General features: G+C 44.5%; 1 protein-coding gene across 1 annotated transcript; it reads right to left on the bottom strand.

Moving 5' to 3' along the window:
- Positions 1-992: 992 nt before the first annotated feature.
- Positions 993-18234, bottom strand: glrx3 (glutaredoxin 3). Its single transcript, XM_069899635.1, is given in 10 exon segments — positions 993-1280; positions 11135-11227; positions 13922-13961; positions 14058-14110; positions 15251-15308; positions 15439-15500; positions 15943-15992; positions 15995-16066; positions 16069-16113; positions 18097-18234. Coding segments are annotated over 10 exon segments (570 nt in total). The 5' UTR covers positions 18137-18234; the 3' UTR covers positions 993-1223.
- Between the last annotated feature and the right edge of the window lie 1377 nt (positions 18235-19611).

Below are 19611 nucleotides of genomic sequence, written 5' to 3' on the forward strand. Positions count from 1 at the left end.
TACAAAGTAAAAATCTATCTTAAATATATTTAATGAGAAGGCCTTTACTGCTTCCATAGGTAAGAAAATCAGTCAGAATTTTGAAAATATTTGGTATGTATACTTTTTGAAAATTGGAAACCAATACAAATTAGTCTAAAAACTACATACATGAATAATTATTTAGAACATGTATTTCTTAATATTTATAACATTTTTGCATTGACATATGCATTTAAGAGAAAAAATGTGTATGCAATTTTTTTTCATGTCTTGTGGCTTTCAACATCTGAAGTTTATTGTATGTGGCTCTTAAGTTAGGCAAGTTTGGCCACGCCTGCATCACGTCATACAGAGAATCCCACATTATTCACATTTGGGTTACAAAATTTGCTCTTATAGAATTCACAAATAACTATTTAAACCTTTGAGATATAGAATAAAATTCAGAGTGCATTTGTGAAAAAAGTAATTAAATAATGTTTCTCATTTTGTTTCTAGATGCATGCACAGATGACACATTCATATGTAAATTGGCAAAAAAATGGCTTCCCCCCCCCCCCCCCCCAGGAATTCAAACCATCTCCTACCCCCTGTAAAACAGGGGGACACCTTCAAAATTATTTAATTAGAAATTCTTGGGATCAAAATTATAATACTGTATATCAAACTATAAAAAGGAGTCACTTTGCTTCATTCTGAAGATGAGACTCGAGATGTGAACAATAAATCAATCAGTAAAATATTTTAACAAATTTTAGCTTCCTTACCATGTTTTTTTTTAAAAAGAGAAATTTGTGATGGTAGCCATTTAAGATTCATGTTAATTTATAATAATTTATATTCAACAGTTATTAATATGCATGTTAGAACAATGCAATATGATCCACCTAATTATATAAGCCATAAAGGATGGATTATGAGGTACCTGAAATATATTTTTAGCAAAAAATATGCTAATTAGCTCAGAGCTAATAAGAAAGTGAATTATTTTTTATAAATCACAAACAGTCTGGCCACATGCAACAACAATGTTTTATTGCAATTAAAGTGTAACAATTGATCAATGTTCCCTCCCCTTTGCCTGTAATTCCCTTCATGCTGCAAAGTTATACATGAAATATAACTGAAGCATTAAAAACCAAAGATGATTTACATCCACCATTTCGTTACCTGGCTTTAGACTAATGAATAATAATTTTTAAAGATACAAGTTCATAACAGTTGTTCTTGTTCATAAAATCCTAACTGGCTGTTTCCTCTTTTAATATTGAAAGAAGCTCTCCATTATTTTTCAATTCCTGTAAAAGAAAAAGTTGTGAAAAATGTTAGAGTGCAAACAAAAAATTTACTAGTAGTCAAATGGGGATTTTAGGTTTTGAGTTCCACTCTCCCAATTATTCATCGTCTGCATGCTGCCTTTCTTTATATTCATATTGTGGTGGCCCGCTACCTGATAGGCGTCCTGTCACACAAGATGGCGGTTGAACTCGGTGTTCCTGCAACTAAATGGCCTCTCTTCCGGGCTGCAGGCCGTGCGGCAGGAAATGATGAGCACTTGGGGGAACGCCAAACAATTGGCAGTCAGCAAGCCTGTGATGTCATTTCCACCAGAAGTGGCAGGACAACTAGGCCCAGTAGGTCTATGCAAAGCAGGGCAAACCAGTATTGACTGTATTTACAGTGCATGGGTGTCTTGCTTTTGCACCTTGATGTAGCATGTACTATATTGGTGACACCAACCAGTCCAAACAGCGTTTTGGACCCAACGATGAAAGAACAAGCAACACTATGCAGTTTCTGGACTTCACAGCTGCTGGTGTGGTTCAAGCAGGCAGAGGCTCAGTTCCAGCTATGAGAGATCACAGCTGATGCCACAAGGTACTACCACGTGATGAGCTCAGTCAACCAGAACACAGCCACTAGGGCAGTCGATTTCCTCTGGAGCAAGGCAAAAGTGTGGCCATAAAATAACTTTTAACTCACACTTTCGAGCTCTTGAAGTGCAAGTGCGCAGCCAGACTGTTTTATATGATTTGTTTGGGGGACAAAGCCCCTTCCACCCTCATGTGCAACATGTTAGTTTTAACTGATGGCCACAAACCTTGCCTGCTCTTTGAGCAGATTTTCCTGGAGCAACTACAGGAGGATATCCAACTGCTGCTCACCGAGGAGGATTTCAGCGACCCCAGGAAGGTTGCAGCCCCAGTGGGCATGCTCTGGGGAGCAAAAAGAGACACCAACGTTGTGGTGGAGCAAGTCGCAAGGCATCGCATGCAGTGGACGACCAGACTGCCGCAGCCGACTGGCAGGCCAACGGCCCTTCCCACTGAGCATTACTGTTTCTCTCACCAGCAGTGGGGTTCGGAGGCTTGCTGACGTTGCGAGCTCTGCACTTTCCAGGGAAACGCCGTGGCCGAGCATCGCTAGTAGCTGCCGGCCAATGAGAGCCTCCTCCACATGTGGGACTCCCTATCGGGGAGATGGTTCCTAGTTGACATGGGGGCTGAGATCAGCGTCCTGCCTCCCTCACCCTATGACACCAGTTATGGGAAGCCAGGCCCATCCCAGAGGGCAGCGAACAATTCCAATTCAAGAACTTTCAGCACCTACACCATACCACTTTGCTTCAGGGACAACCATTTCACGTGGACATTGACCCTGGCGGCAGTGCAACAATCACTCCTGGGAGTGGACTTCTTCAGGGTTCACTGCCTGTTAGTGGACCTCTCAAGGGGCGACAGCTAGTACACACCAAGACTTTCCAAACCTTCTCCCTGGGGAAGGCCAAGCTACCCACCCCCCAGCTACATTCAATCTCCGCCACCAATGAGATCGTACACTTACTGGAAAAATTCCCCTCCATCGTGGTGCAATAGTTTACCTCAGCAGAACCGAAACAAGGGGGGACAGAACCGAAACAAGGGGGGACAGAACCGAAACAAGGGGGGACAGAACCGAAACAAGGGGGGACAGAACCGAAACAAGGGGGGACAGAACCGAAACAAGGGGGGACAGAACCGAAACAAGGGGGGACAGAACCGAAACAAGGGGGGACAGAACCGAAACAAGGGGGGACAGAACCGAAACAAGGGGGGACAGAACCGAAACAAGGGGGGACAGAACCGAAACAAGGGGGGACAGAACCGAAACAAGGGGGGACAGAACCGAAACAAGGGGGGACAGAACCGAAACAAGGGGGGACAGAACCGAAACAAGGGGGGACAGAACCGAAACAAGGGGGGACAGAACCGAAACAAGGGGGGACAGAACCGAAACAAGGGGGGACAGAACCGAAACAAGGGGGGACAGAACCGAAACAAGGGGGGACAGAACCGAAACAAGGGGGGACAGAACCGAAACAAGGGGGGACAGAACCGAAACAAGGGGGGACAGAACCGAAACAAGGGGGGACAGAACCGAAACAAGGGGGGACAGAACCGAAACAAGGGGGGACAGAACCGAAACAAGGGGGGACAGAACCGAAACAAGGGGGGACAGAACCGAAACAAGGGGGGACAGAACCGAAACAAGGGGGGACAGAACCGAAACAAGGGGGGACAGAACCGAAACAAGGGGGGACAGAACCGAAACAAGGGGGGACAGAACCGAAACAAGGGGGGACAGAACCGAAACAAGGGGGGACAGAACCGAAACAAGGGGGGACAGAACCGAAACAAGGGGGGACAGAACCGAAACAAGGGGGGACAGAACCGAAACAAGGGGGGACAGAACCGAAACAAGGGGGGACAGAACCGAAACAAGGGGGGACAGAACCGAAACAAGGGGGGACAGAACCGAAACAAGGGGGGACAGAACCGAAACAAGGGGGGACAGAACCGAAACAAGGGGGGACAGAACCGAAACAAGGGGGGACAGAACCGAAACAAGGGGGGACAGAACCGAAACAAGGGGGGACAGAACCGAAACAAGGGGGGACAGAACCGAAACAAGGGGGGACAGAACCGAAACAAGGGGGGACAGAACCGAAACAAGGGGGGACAGAACCGAAACAAGGGGGGACAGAACCGAAACAAGGGGGGACAGAACCGAAACAAGGGGGGACAGAACCGAAACAAGGGGGGACAGAACCGAAACAAGGGGGGACAGAACCGAAACAAGGGGGGACAGAACCGAAACAAGGGGGGACAGAACCGAAACAAGGGGGGACAGAACCGAAACAAGGGGGGACAGAACCGAAACAAGGGGGGACAGAACCGAAACAAGGGGGGACAGAACCGAAACAAGGGGGGACAGAACCGAAACAAGGGGGGACAGAACCGAAACAAGGGGGGACAGAACCGAAACAAGGGGGGACAGAACCGAAACAAGGGGGGACAGAACCGAAACAAGGGGGGACAGAACCGAAACAAGGGGGGACAGAACCGAAACAAGGGGGACAGAACCGAAACAAGGGGGGACAGAACCGAAACAAGGGGGGACAGAACCGAAACAAGGGGGGACAGAACCGAAACAAGGGGGGACAGAACCGAAACAAGGGGGGACAGAACCGAAACAAGGGGGGACAGAACCGAAACAAGGGGGGACAGAACCGAAACAAGGGGGGACAGAACCGAAACAAGGGGGGACAGAACCGAAACAAGGGGGGACAGAACCGAAACAAGGGGGGACAGAACCGAAACAAGGGGGGACAGAACCGAAACAAGGGGGGACAGAACCGAAACAAGGGGGGACAGAACCGAAACAAGGGGGGACAGAACCGAAACAAGGGGGGACAGAACCGAAACAAGGGGGGACAGAACCGAAACAAGGGGGGACAGAACCGAAACAAGGGGGGACAGAACCGAAACAAGGGGGGACAGAACCGAAACAAGGGGGGACAGAACCGAAACAAGGGGGGACAGAACCGAAACAAGGGGGGACAGAACCGAAACAAGGGGGGACAGAACCGAAACAAGGGGGGACAGAACCGAAACAAGGGGGGACAGAACCGAAACAAGGGGGGACAGAACCGAAACAAGGGGGGACAGAACCGAAACAAGGGGGGACAGAACCGAAACAAGGGGGGACAGAACCGAAACAAGGGGGGACAGAACCGAAACAAGGGGGGACAGAACCGAAACAAGGGGGGACAGAACCGAAACAAGGGGGGACAGAACCGAAACAAGGGGGGACAGAACCGAAACAAGGGGGGACAGAACCGAAACAAGGGGGGACAGAACCGAAACAAGGGGGGACAGAACCGAAACAAGGGGGGACAGAACCGAAACAAGGGGGGACAGAACCGAAACAAGGGGGGACAGAACCGAAACAAGGGGGGACAGAACCGAAACAAGGGGGGACAGAACCGAAACAAGGGGGGACAGAACCGAAACAAGGGGGGACAGAACCGAAACAAGGGGGGACAGAACCGAAACAAGGGGGGACAGAACCGAAACAAGGGGGGACAGAACCGAAACAAGGGGGGACAGAACCGAAACAAGGGGGGACAGAACCGAAACAAGGGGGGACAGAACCGAAACAAGGGGGGACAGAACCGAAACAAGGGGGGACAGAACCGAAACAAGGGGGGACAGAACCGAAACAAGGGGGGACAGAACCGAAACAAGGGGGGACAGAACCGAAACAAGGGGGGACAGAACCGAAACAAGGGGGGACAGAACCGAAACAAGGGGGGACAGAACCGAAACAAGGGGGGACAGAACCGAAACAAGGGGGGACAGAACCGAAACAAGGGGGGACAGACAGAACCGAAACAAGGGGGACAGACAGAACCGAAACAAGGGGGACAGACAGAACCGAAACAAGGGGGACAGACAGAACCGAAACAAGGGGGACAGACAGAACCGAAACAAGGGGGACAGACAGAACCGAAACAAGGGGGACAGACAGAACCGAAACAAGGGGGACAGACAGAACCGAAACAAGGGGGGACAGAACCGAAACAAGGGGGGACAGAACCGAAACAAGGGGGGACAGAACCGAAACAAGGGGGGACAGAACCGAAACAAGGGGGGACAGACAGAACCGAAACAAGGGGGGACAGACAGAACCGAAACAAGGGGGGACAGACAGAACCGAAACAAGGGGGGACAGAACCGAAACAAGGGGGGACAGAACCGAAACAAGGGGGACAGACAGAACCGAAACAAGGGGGACAGACAGAACCGAAACAAGGGGGACAGACAGAACCGAAACAAGGGGGACAGACAGAACCGAAACAAGGGGGACAGACAGAACCGAAACAAGGGGGACAGACAGAACCGAAACAAGGGGGACAGACAGAACCGAAACAAGGGGGACAGACAGAACCGAAACAAGGGGGACAGACAGAACCGAAACAAGGGGGACAGACAGAACCGAAACAAGGGGGACAGACAGAACCGAAACAAGGGGGACAGACAGAACCGAAACAAGGGGGACAGACAGAACCGAAACAAGGGGGACAGACAGAACCGAAACAAGGGGGACAGACAGAACCGAAACAAGGGGGACAGACAGAACCGAAACAAGGGGGACAGACAGAACCGAAACAAGGGGGACAGACAGAACCGAAACAAGGGGGACAGACAGAACCGAAACAAGGGGGACAGACAGAACCGAAACAAGGGGGACAGACAGAACCGAAACAAGGGGGACAGACAGAACCGAAACAAGGGGGACAGACAGAACCGAAACAAGGGGGACAGACAGAACCGAAACAAGGGGGACAGACAGAACCGAAACAAGGGGGACAGACAGAACCGAAACAAGGGGGACAGACAGAACCGAAACAAGGGGGACAGACAGAACCGAAACAAGGGGGACAGACAGAACCGAAACAAGGGGGACAGACAGAACCGAAACAAGGGGGACAGACAGAACCGAAACAAGGGGGACAGACAGAACCGAAACAAGGGGGACAGACAGAACCGAAACAAGGGGGACAGACAGAACCGAAACAAGGGGGACAGACAGAACCGAAACAAGGGGGACAGACAGAACCGAAACAAGGGGGACAGACAGAACCGAAACAAGGGGGACAGACAGAACCGAAACAAGGGGGACAGACAGAACCGAAACAAGGGGGACAGACAGAACCGAAACAAGGGGGACAGAACCGAAACAAGGGGGACAGAACCGAAACAAGGGGGACAGAACCGAAACAAGGGGGACAGAACCGAAACAAGGGGGACAGAACCGAAACAAGGGGGACAGAACCGAAACAAGGGGGACAGAACCGAAACAAGGGGGACAGAACCGAAACAAGGGGGACAGAACCGAAACAAGGGGGACAGAACCGAAACAAGGGGGACAGAACCGAAACAAGGGGGACAGAACCGAAACAAGGGGGACAGAACCGAAACAAGGGGGACAGAACCGAAACAAGGGGGACAGAACCGAAACAAGGGGGACAGAACCGAAACAAGGGGGACAGAACCGAAACAAGGGGGACAGAACCGAAACAAGGGGGACAGAACCGAAACAAGGGGGACAGAACCGAAACAAGGGGGACAGAACCGAAACAAGGGGGACAGAACCGAAACAAGGGGGACAGAACCGAAACAAGGGGGACAGAACCGAAACAAGGGGGACAGAACCGAAACAAGGGGGACAGAACCGAAACAAGGGGGACAGAACCGAAACAAGGGGGACAGCACCACATCCTAACAAAGTGTCCTCCCTCTCCACGCCAGGGCACTCTGCCTCCCCCCCTCAAGAATCCGATTTAATAATGATTAAGCTTAAAATCTACCTCTGGAGGAGTGTTGCAGTTTAAGGATGCTGCTTTGTTTTAAAAGTTAACACAAATACCTCTCGAGTGAACATAAAAGGGGTCTAATTGAAATGCTATGCACAAATTTTCTACCTTACCATAATGATTATTCATCAAATGTAGTAGCAATGTAATATTTTGAAGTTGAAGTTGAAAAAGATACTCAATAAAATGCAGGTTCTTCCTACATAAATATCTAGGATCAGAGTCAAGGAAACTGGGGCAGGACACGACATCATTCGACCCCACTATTCAACATGATCATGGCTGATCTTTCTCAGGTTCATCTTTTCTTCTCTGCTGGCTTTCTAAAGTTTTAATTCAATGATTAAAGTTTTAATTCAATGATCTTTCAAAAAGGTATCCAATTCATTTTTAAATACACTATGATCCAGCCCCATCAAGTCACTGGAGGAGAGAATTTAAGATTCACATCCTGCTGTGAGAAGTTCCTACAGTTTTAAATGAATGTCCTTAATCTTCTCAATATGGCTTCCAATTCCAAATTTATTAGTAGTGGAAACTTAACATCTACCTTGTCGTTTCCTTTAGTAAGGTGTTAATTACTGAACAACCCTCTCTTTCCAGGAATTAGCCTTGAAGTCTGATTTTGAACTATCTCCAATGCCATGCTATCCTTTCTTAAATTATGGGACTAAAACTAGGCACAGTACCCCAGGTGTGACCTCACCAGTACCAATACAAATAAAAATATTCAAAACTCCAACACTCTAATAACAACAAAATGCCATTGCCTTCCTGATCACTTGATGTACTTGCCTACTTTTGAATTTAGTGCACAAATGCATCTCAATACTCAATCATCTGCAATCGTACCCCCCCCACAAACCTACCCCCCCCCACAACCTACCCCCCCCTCAACCTACCCCCCCCCTCAACCTACCCCCCCCTCTACCTCAACCTACCCCCCCCCTCACCTACACCCCCCCCTCAACCTACCCCCGCCCTCAACCTACCCCCCCCTCAACCTACCCCCCCCTCAACCATACCCCCCCCTCAACCTACCCCCCCCTCAACCTACCCCCCCCCTCAACCTACCCCCCCCCCTCAACCTACCCCCCCCCTCAAACCTACCCCCCCCCTCAACCTACCCCCCCCCTCACCTACCCCCCCCCTCAACCTACCCCCCCTCAACCTACCCCCTCCCTCAACCTACCCCCTCCCTCAACCTACCCCCTCCCTCAACCTACCCCACCTCTCCCCTCAACCTACCCCCCTCCCTCAACCTACCCCTCCCTCAACCTACCCCCTCCCTCAACCTACCCCCTCCCTCAACCTAACCCCTCCCTCAACCTACCCCCCCTCCCTCAACCTACCCCCTCCCTCAACCTACCCCCTCCCTCAACCTACCCCCTCCCTCAACCTACCCCCTCCCTCAACCTACCCCCTCCCTCAACCTACCCCCTCCCTCAACCTACCCCCATCCCTCAACCTACCCCCTCCTCAACCTACCCCCTCCCTCAACCTACCCCCTCCCTCAACTACCCCCTCCCTCAAACCTAGCCCCTCCCTCAACCTACCCCCTCCCTCAACCTACCCCCTCCCTCAACCTACCCCTCCCTCAACCTACCCCCTCCCTCAACCTACCCCCTCCCTCAACCTACCCCCTCCCTCAACCTACCCCCCTCCCTCAACCTACCCTCCATCACCTCAACCTACCCCCTCCTTCAACCTACCCCCTCCCTCAACCAACCCCCTCCCTCAACCCTACCCCCTCCCTCAACCTACCCCCTCCCTCAACCTACCCCCTCCCTCAACCTACCCCCTCCCTCAACCTACCCCCTCCCTCACCTACCCCCTCCCTCAACCTACCCCCTCCCTCAACCTACCCCCCCCCACAACCTACCCCCCCCACAACCTACCCCCCCCACACCTAACCCCCCCCACAACCTACCCCCCCCTCAACCTACCCCTCCCTCAACCTACCCCTCCCTCAACCTAACCCCTCCCTCAACCTACCCCTCCCTCAACCTAACCCTCCCTCAACCTCCCCCTCCCTCAACCTACCCCCCTCCCTCAACCTACCCCCTCCCCTAAACCTACCCCCTCCCTCAACCTGACCCCCTCCCTCAACCTACCCCTCCCTCAACCTACCCCCTCCCTCAACCTACCCCCTCCCTCAACCTACCCCCTCCCTCAACCTACCCCCTCCCTCAACCTACCCCCTCCCTCAACCTACCCCCTCCCTCAACCTACCCCCTCCCTCAACCCTACTCCCTCCTCAAATCTACTCCCTCCCTCAATCTACTCCCTCCCTCAATCTACCCCCTCCCTCAATCTACCCCCCCACAACCTACCCTCCCTCAACCTACCCCCTCCCTCAACCTACCCCTCCCTCAACCTACCCCCTCCCTCAACCTACCCCCCTCCCTCAACCTACCCCCTCCCTCACACCTACCCCGTCCTCAACCTACCCCTCCCTCAACCTACCCCCTCCCTCAACCTACCCCCTCCCTCAACTACCCCCTCCCTCAACCTACCCCCTCCCTCAACCTACCCCCCCCTCAACCTACCCCCTCCCTCAATCCTACACCCCCTCCCTCAATCTACCCCCATCCCTCAATCTACCCCCTCCCTCAATCTACCCCCTCCCTCAATCTACCCCCCCTCAATCTACCCCCCTCAATCTACCCCCCTCAACCTACCCCTCCCTCAACCTACCCCCCCTCAACCTACCCCCCCTCAACCTACCCCCCTCAACCTACCCCCCCTCAACCTACCCCCCTCAACCTACCCCCTCCCTCAATCTACCCCCCCTCAATCTACCCCCCCTCAATCTACCCCCCCCTCAATCTACCCCCCCCTCAATCTACCCCCCCTCAATCTACCCCCCTCATCTACCCCCCCACAACCTACCCCTCCCTCAACTACCCCCCCCTCAATCTACCCCCTCCCTCAATCTACCCCATCCCTCAATCTACCCCCACCCAATCTACCTACCATATCTGAGGTTACAGAGTGCCAACATCCTCATCACTACACACACTTTCACCTCTTTTCTTCTCATCAGCAAACACAGATACCTTGCATATCACCCTGATCATTAATACAACCATAAATAAATGAGTGGCCAAGAATTGATCCTTAAGGGCATTTAACTAGTTACAAACTTCCAGTTTGAAAAATACCCACTTGTTCTTGCTCTTCTAAACAAAAACAATTTTTAATTTAACAGACTTCCCTCAATCCCAAAAACCCTAAATTTTTACTCCACCCTTTATATAAACCTCGTCAAATGTCTTCTGAAAATCCAAATGCCATGCCTAACTAGTTAACTTACATCAACTCTGCTTGATAAATCTTCAAAAAGACTTCCAAATTTGTCCAACAAGATCTACTTTTCATAAGTACTTCTCACGCAAGGAAAAATTCTGCATAGACCTTGCCAGTTACCTTTAGGCAGTTATTTAAAATTACCTTTACAATATCCAGTCCACCAATAAGGTTACCATTCACATAAAGTTGTGGATATGTTGGCCAGTTGGAAAACGTCTTTAATCCATGCCTCACCTGCACCATTGGAATTTGCAGAGTTAAGTACAAAACTTTCATGGATTAACTATTTTAAAATGTAATCTTTTAAATAATCAAATAGCAGACATTTTGCTTCATTAATCAACAATATGGTCAATGTAAGGTTTCTTGATTTTATGACCAAACTATGAAGTATTCGAATTATGAAACATTAAGCCTTCATGACAAATTTTCACAAAATATAGTATGACTTGCAAAGTGATGGATTAGCCATAAAAAAACTTCAAAAATAAAAAATGTGACAATCAAACACTAAGTAAAATTTCTTAGTACCATCTCTTTAGAAACAAATTGCATTTTGATATTGATTATTGACAAAGTTTTTCTAAAGCCTACTGTGTTTTATGGACAGGAAATAGAAGAATGATTTCCCAAGCCACCCAAATTCATATTGTGGGTTCATTCCACTAATCATTCTCCAAAATATTTTTTGCTTTACTGACTATTAAATCTAACAAGTAGCAATAAAATTGGTTGGTGAAAAATTCCCAATTCTCCTCACAGAAAGAGCAACTGGTCTCCAGTGTAGTTGTTGCTAATCATGGTAGAAATGTTTTTTTTCTTTGCTGCATTCAGTCAGGTACAATATGCTGACTGAATTGCCATTATGTGCATAATGGCAACAGAGCTCATGCTGCTTGAAACTCCATTCGTCTTGATGGAACAAATAAATTCCTCGGTTTTTTTCCAGGATAGATGTGGAGAGAAATACAGTTTATTACATTAGAAAAATTAGTGGTTATTCATTTAAGACAAATGAGGTGAGTTTTTCTCTGAAGGTAATGAAACTTAAAACTCTTCCCTAAAAGCCAATCATAAAATGTATTATAGATTTTTTTTAAGACAGAGGTAGTGAGATACTTGATGAACAAGGGGAAGTGGGGCAGGGCAGGGGGGTGAACCTTACTGCGAAATTGATCATTAATCTGATCAGTAAAACAAGATGCTCCCAATCCATCAGTTTTTTTTTAAGATTTTTTTTAAAAAGAATTTGAAGACAACAGTGCTTACAATTATATTGTGGACACTCACTTGGGATGCATGTATGCATAGTTAGGAATAAAAATCAAGACTTGCTGACCCAAGCTATCCTGTTACAGAAACATCAATATGGCTGCAACTCGTCAAAAGATTTTGCACAGAACACAAAGGCAGATTGAGCAATTGTATGTTCACTACCTATTAAAAAAAGACCTGATCTTATTTTCCCCCGATCTATCTATTCTGGGACAAACCATGATTGTATTTAAATGCCAAGTTTTACTTAGCTCCATTATGTCTTTCTGGCATTGAAAATGTATTCACTTTTAACACCAACTTTCTTCTCTCTTTTGCTTTCCATATATGATTGGAAATTTTAAAATTTTAAATTATATCAAGTAAAGTCTTCATACTTCATTAGAATTATTCAATCTAATTAGTTAAGGAGATACACAGTCACTTGCTTAGTTTGCCTGTGAAGGACAATAATGAGAAAATCCAGGTCAATGCAAAGCAACACTGCAATGTGTCAACGTTCATCGCTCATAATATAAAGATAATATTTTGCATGGCCTTTAAATTCATTCTGTTACAACCCATCCAACAGCTTACATCAGTGTTTTCTATTCTATGCATTCCTCATCAGTCAGAGGTAACTTAAAAGTCACTGCATGTATTTTAATGATACTTTGCAATATATAATCAAACCAAACATTTAATTCCTCAATAATTCAAATTTATAAGATCATTTATTTTCAATTTAGCAATTACAACTTAACCACTCCAAAACAAAAGGGACATCAGTCACATAGAAATTCAGCACACTGCCACAAAAACAACCTGCTTCCTTTTAATGGAATACAGAAGTATGTCAGGTTTTGGTCTGTATCTGTAGTGTGGGTACTAATGTTTTAATAGAGCAACTGAATAAAGTGAATTAGTCACGACAAGCAGCATTGAAGAGCAGGGGAAATATTCAAAGTAGAGGTGAAAAATACAGGTTAAGCCACCCACGCTGCATTCCACAGAGTTGTCTGGCAGTAGAAAAATAATACATTCTGAGATCAGCCTTTTAAAAGGGAAAATGGAAATATTGATGGGATATAATGTTCCATACCAAGAATTTCAATCTACGGTACTCAAAATTAGACTAACCATCTTTTACTAAAGGTCTATTGACCAAATCAAGATTATAACTGGGAAATGTATAGTAAAATAGGATAACCAAAAGAAAATTTGACAAAACACAAGTTGACCTCATCTTGCAACAATGGTGATTTGTACTGCAGGGAAAAAGGTGGCAAACTTGACTTGGTCTTTGCCAAGCTGATTGAGAAATAGGGGTCGCTTTAAACTTTGCTATTAGGTACAATGCTGCTGTTACATACTGACACAAAGTAGCTTTATAGAAAATCTAAACTCTACTAAAATTACTAAAAAATCAATTTAACACGACACATGCCAATCACAGAAATAACCTTAAAATGAAAAGATTGCAACAGACCCATGGGACCATTTTAATTTGTTGTATGGAAAAGAATGGGTTGGAACAAAAAAGTGATATTTAGGTGTCTTATCCTTCCATAAAGGAGACACATGGATATAGTTCTGCTACGAAATACAAAATATACACGTCTGGACTAACATTCATCTTAAACACAATTGTATGGAATGTAAAACAGAACTTACTTCTTCGTCTTCCAAAATGTTAAAGGTTTCATATTCAACACTACATTAAAAGAAATCATGTTAACTTCTAAACTGAATGAACCAGAATTATTTAATTTACAGAAAAGTGACTTTGAAGACAAATGCTGACACTTACCCAGTTTCATTTAGTATTTCAACGATGGCACGACTGAACCCACACTTTGCAAACTAAACAATAAAATTATAACTGGATCAAGTATTGTCAGATATGCTCTTAAAAATTACCATTGTAAAATGCTGACTGGATGAATTTAAAAAAAAACTAAGATTAAAACTTGTTTGGTACACCATTTGGGAGCTTTGAAATACCAATGAAAAAGATATACAGTAAAACCCATGGTATCCAGCACCCATGGAATTGGAAGATGCCAGATAAATGAATTTTCTGCTTGCCTGAAGTTGTGTTGTGTGATTGGCGAACTAACAGCAACATGCCAATTTTAAACTTCTATTTTTTTTTTTTAAAACCTATTTTCCTTTCCACAGTTATATTTTTTTTTGTTGGTTGCTTGAATTCCAGATAACAAGGGTTTTATTAATCAATATTTTTCTCTGAATGCATTTGAAGTGCAACTTATGATAGGAGCCTTTGGTAGTTGCTGTACATTTCTGAGACCTTTAACAATGGTTGATTTTCTGTTCAGGATGCAATCCTAATTAAGATATAGCCGTTTTATTCACATAAATTGACTTGATATGCATTCAGATCATAACAAGAGAACCATGCCTCAAGAAATATTGGGTCAAAATACAAATCAATTGCTAACTTATCCTGTTTTTAGAGTCATCTTTGGTTCAATTTTCCTTTTAATTATTTTAAGGTGACAAATTATAAAACAGCACCTAGTCCAATTGCTATGCAAATAGGAGTAAATATTTCACACACACCAGCACTGAAATCGCATTCTAAATAAACCTCTGGGTCACAATGCATCAGCATCAGGATTTATTGTCGTGAACAAGTCATGAAACTCAGTGCTTTGCCAGAGAATCACAGCGCCATCTTAGAACCATCTTGCTTTGCCGGAGAATCACAGCGCCATCTTGGAACCATCTTGCTTTACAATAAATTTTTTTTTAATAATAGTGCACAAAAAGTGAGGTAGTGTCTTTGGTTCATTGATTATTCAGGAATCTGATGGCAATGGGAAAGAAGCTGTCCTTATGCTACTGAGTGCTTGTCTTTAGGCTCCTGTACCCTTTTCTCCCCAATGGCAGCATCTTCACTTATTTAAATATTAAGGGATAAAGTAAACTAAATCCATTTTCTCTCTATATCCAATGATTTTTTGAGTGCAAAGTACTTACTGATTTGTCGCCTTTCATAAACGCAACCACTTTTGCTTTATTGATCAGTGCTTTCAGTCTATAGATACAAGAAGAAGCTGAACACAAACTAATAGTCCAAAACCTTTTTACATTTTAAATAAGTAAAAATTTACAATACACATTACATATGGTATGGATTTCAAAAACAAGTGCATCAAATTTGTTACCTCTCTTCCAGCCCCATTTCCTTTGGACAAATTTTATCGAGTTCACCAGATTCAGCTTGCTCCTGCAAGTTAAAAATCAAAAATTCATCATCTCTTGTTCTGATTCTAATTGACGTGGGGGGGAAATATCAAACCAACATATTGCTTTATTAATAAAGAAAAAAATTTGCATACTCTATTGATAAATAGTGAATGCAAATTTAATAAGACCCATTCTAATGCAAGACTGCATGAGCAGTCACTGTGTACTCACACTTGGGCCGCGAGGCATGATTTATCAACTGTATCTAGTTTTTCTGAAGTAGTAAAGGGGAGCCTTTTTATACTCATTCAACTTTGCCATTTTTTTTTAAACTTATGAACTACAAGTCAACAAAGTGATCGTTTGTTGAACAGCCATCATCTGTTGTGCATTTGGGCATATTGCTGAAAATGCACATTGAGACTATATCCTTGTATCTTTTTTTCATGATCTAAAAATTACAATCATGCAGCAATACCAACCTTTACAATATCATGTCCTCCCACCAGTTCTCCATTCACGTACAACTGAGATATGTGGGCCAGTTAGAGTAAACCTTTAGCCCCTGACGCACATCTTCATCAGAAAGTAATACAAAGGTGCTAAGCGAATATTATGTTCAGTGAGAATTTCCACAATTCGTTTGCTGAAACCTACCAGAAGGAACAGGATATAATAATAAAAATGAATGTTGTGACAATTATATTTCTCTGGCCCACTTCTCCAGCAGCAACCTTTGCAGAGTTGTCATGTAGAAAGCGAGTGAACTTAAATTTGCTTGGGGACCTGTTCAAGTGCTAATCTACTGAGTAAAGCAAGGACTGAATGAGAATGAGATTGGCTCTTCCGTCTCAATTAATAGAACTATTTATTGTACATATATATTTATTTAAGACAGATGCCCTCCCAACTGATAAACCCTACAATAATCACTTCTTTCTCTCCCAAAGATACTGTTCTCATATACCACTGTCCATGCCTGCTCTTGCCCCACATGTACTGCCTCATGCCTTGACTATGCCAACCATTCCTTTCTCTCCACAGATGCTGCCTGTCCCACTAATTTTCTCCGTTTCCTTTCGTTTCCTCCAGATTCCAGAATCTGCAGTCTCAAATCCCCAGAAAGCAGATTTAGATGTTCCTGATAGAAGACGTCCTTATTTCAGACAAAGATCCCTAAAGGTTCAAGTGCTGGGATTAATATAGATGGGTGCCTATTGGACAGCATAGGTACAATAGGACAAATGATGTGTTTTCCCTGCTGTACAGCTTTGTGGGTCTTTGACATGTTCTTTGTTCAAACATGTCAAAATAATGAAAACAAAGAAGCTACAATTAAAAATAACAAGAAAAAGCAAAGTCAGAAAACCTATATGGTAATGAGCAGACTCCAAAAAGACAAAATCTCATAATTCAAAATGAAATTATTTTTTTCCCAGATCATTATTTTAACAAATGTTCATTAAAGCATTATTATTTTATAAACTAACAGACTCTTCCACAGCAATAAATATCAACAGATGTGCACATGGTGTTTTTTTCCAGTTATTCCTGATTCTAACTTCTAATGTTTTCCTTTCTGAAAATGTGTAAAAAGGCAATTCAGTTCTGCTGGGATGAATTGCCTCCACACATTGCAAACATTAATCAAACATTGTTTCCTCCTCCCCCCCCCCCCCCCCCCCCATATTCTAGGGTTTATTTATTTTATGGATAGCATTAACTATCAAAGGATTGTTACGGTTCGACAAGATGTATTATCTTGAGAACACAAAAGCTGCTGGAAGCTGAAGCAAAAAATTGCTGAAGGGATTCAGCAGGTCAGACAGTATCCATGGGTAGAAATGATTAAAGTTTCAGGTCTCCCACATTTGGTGGAATTTGTCCCCACATCAACTAACACTGAACTTTTCAGTTTCTTTCTTGAACACAGCTATTCAGTTCTTATCAACTGACACTAACCATTTGGTGGAACTTTTCCTCATTTTCACGATGGATGTGCAAACTCTTAACACATCCATTCCCCATCAGAGAGGTCTCCAGGCCCTCCGCTTCTTTCCTGAACACAGAACCGTGCAGTCTCATTAATTAACACTATTCTCTGCTTGGCCATGAACAAACCTGTCAGTTTGGGAATGGAAGTGGAATGGGCTGTCCATTGGTGAATCCTTGCAGCAGAAGTGCCCACCCTCCACAATATAGCGGAGGCAGCATTAAGAGCACCAGATGCAGTAAATGACCCCTACGGATTCACAAGTAGTGTTTCCTCATTTTGAAGGACTGCTTGGGGCTCCAAATAATGGCGAGGGGAGAAGTGCTGCATTTTTAGCAGTTATCCACTGATATCTATTGCAAATCCATCAATAAAGGGTTCAGACCCAAAACACTGACTGGCCATTTCTATCCACAGAAGCTGTCTGACTTGGTGGGTTTCTCTAGAAATTTTGTTTTCACCATCTGGAGGCCTGGTTGCTTCTTCCCTCTACTTGCAGGACAATTATGGAGCCAAGTTTTTGAGGTTATGGGGAGCCACACAACTGCAGAAGGTTAGCATGGGAGGAACAGTGGATCAGATCAAGCATGATTTAGCCCAGTGAAACCATTGTTATTTTTAAAAAAAAAAGAACTATACATACCACATCGAGGTTCTTGAGGTGTTCCCTTCATAAATAGCATACATGGTGCGGAATTTAAGAGTTTCCTCAATTGATCATTTAGATCTTGTTTGGCAGTCTCATTTTGCTGCTGAACCTTTCTAGTTAGAGCAGGAGCGTGAGCACCATCTAATCGGTCAATCTTCTGACAATTCTGAAATTTAAAAACAAGCATTTTCATAAAATGACCATTCATACAGCAAGAAAATCAAGTTCGAGAAACCTACATCAAGAAATATTTCAACAGCCAGTGTGAAAATGGCTGAATAGGACATTTAGTAATCACTCATTTTAATGCATCCACATGTAGTGTCTCTCTCTGCTTCCTACATGATCTTTGGAAGCCATACCAAAGATCTCTAGCCATGTACATGTTTTCTTTAATGGGGGGTCTGATTTCTTTAGATTCCAAAAAACTATAAACACTTACCTTAAAAAACAGGAAAGTTGGCACAGAGCAAATTTCATATTTTTCAGATATCTCTGGAATTGATTTCAGCTTCAAGCTGTTTAAAAGAAAAGTTCCATAAGTCAAACTTATTTTAAATTTGGAGAAGTTACAACTTATTTTTTGAACATCATTTGACAATGTTTAATAATTACAATAGGTTATTGTCATACATGCAAGCACAATGTACATTTACAATAAAATTCTTACTTGCTCCAGTTAACAACAATATTGTACAATAAATTTATCCAGTGTGTATATTATAAATAATACATAAATAAAATATTAGTTTACAATTTACAGAAGAAAAAAAGTGTGAACAGACTGGTCTTTTTATGGTCCCCGAGTAGTTTAAGGTTAGAGTAGATCGCTGTTGGGGAAAAAATTTGTTCTGAACTCAGGGTGGTGAACTTCAATCTTCTGTACCATCTTCACGAAGGGAGCAGTAAGAAGAGATTGGTGATGAGGGGTAGTTTATGATGTTTGGCTGCCATCTTGAAGCAGCGTCTCGCATTGAATTTCCAAAAAGAATAAAATGTACATCCCTTAAACCAGCCATTCTCAATAAGGAGTAATAAGAGGAAGGGGAGGTGGGTGGGTGACAGCACATTGAAAGGGGGCCATAGACTGAGGAACAGCCCACCTGTGTTGACAATGAAAATCAAGGGCGTTTGATTGACCTTCAGAATTATATAATTGCACACAGCAATTTGTAAAGATTTTTGAGCGAAAAGTAATCTGCTGAATGGATTTCCAAAACAAAGGAAAAAAGCCAAAATGTTTTCAATTGCTTTTCCCTCAGGCCTATTTAGTTGAATGTGTATTCAGCCCAGGTTGTTTCCTTGACAAAATCCAGAAACACAGGACTAGATACCACAGCAAGAGGTGACCTTGGCTATCACTAAACCAATCTGGAGGCTGACATCATTAAGCTCAAGGACCCTCACTTAAATTTTCAATTTATAAGAACTATTTTCCAAGTTATTTTGATTAAGTTTTCACAACTTTGACGACTCATTGTGTACAACCATTGTGCTCTAAGATTCTTT

This window comes from Narcine bancroftii, chromosome 10 (genome assembly GCF_036971445.1).
Source record: "Narcine bancroftii isolate sNarBan1 chromosome 10, sNarBan1.hap1, whole genome shotgun sequence".
NCBI classification, from domain to species: Eukaryota; Metazoa; Chordata; class Chondrichthyes; order Torpediniformes; family Narcinidae; genus Narcine; species Narcine bancroftii.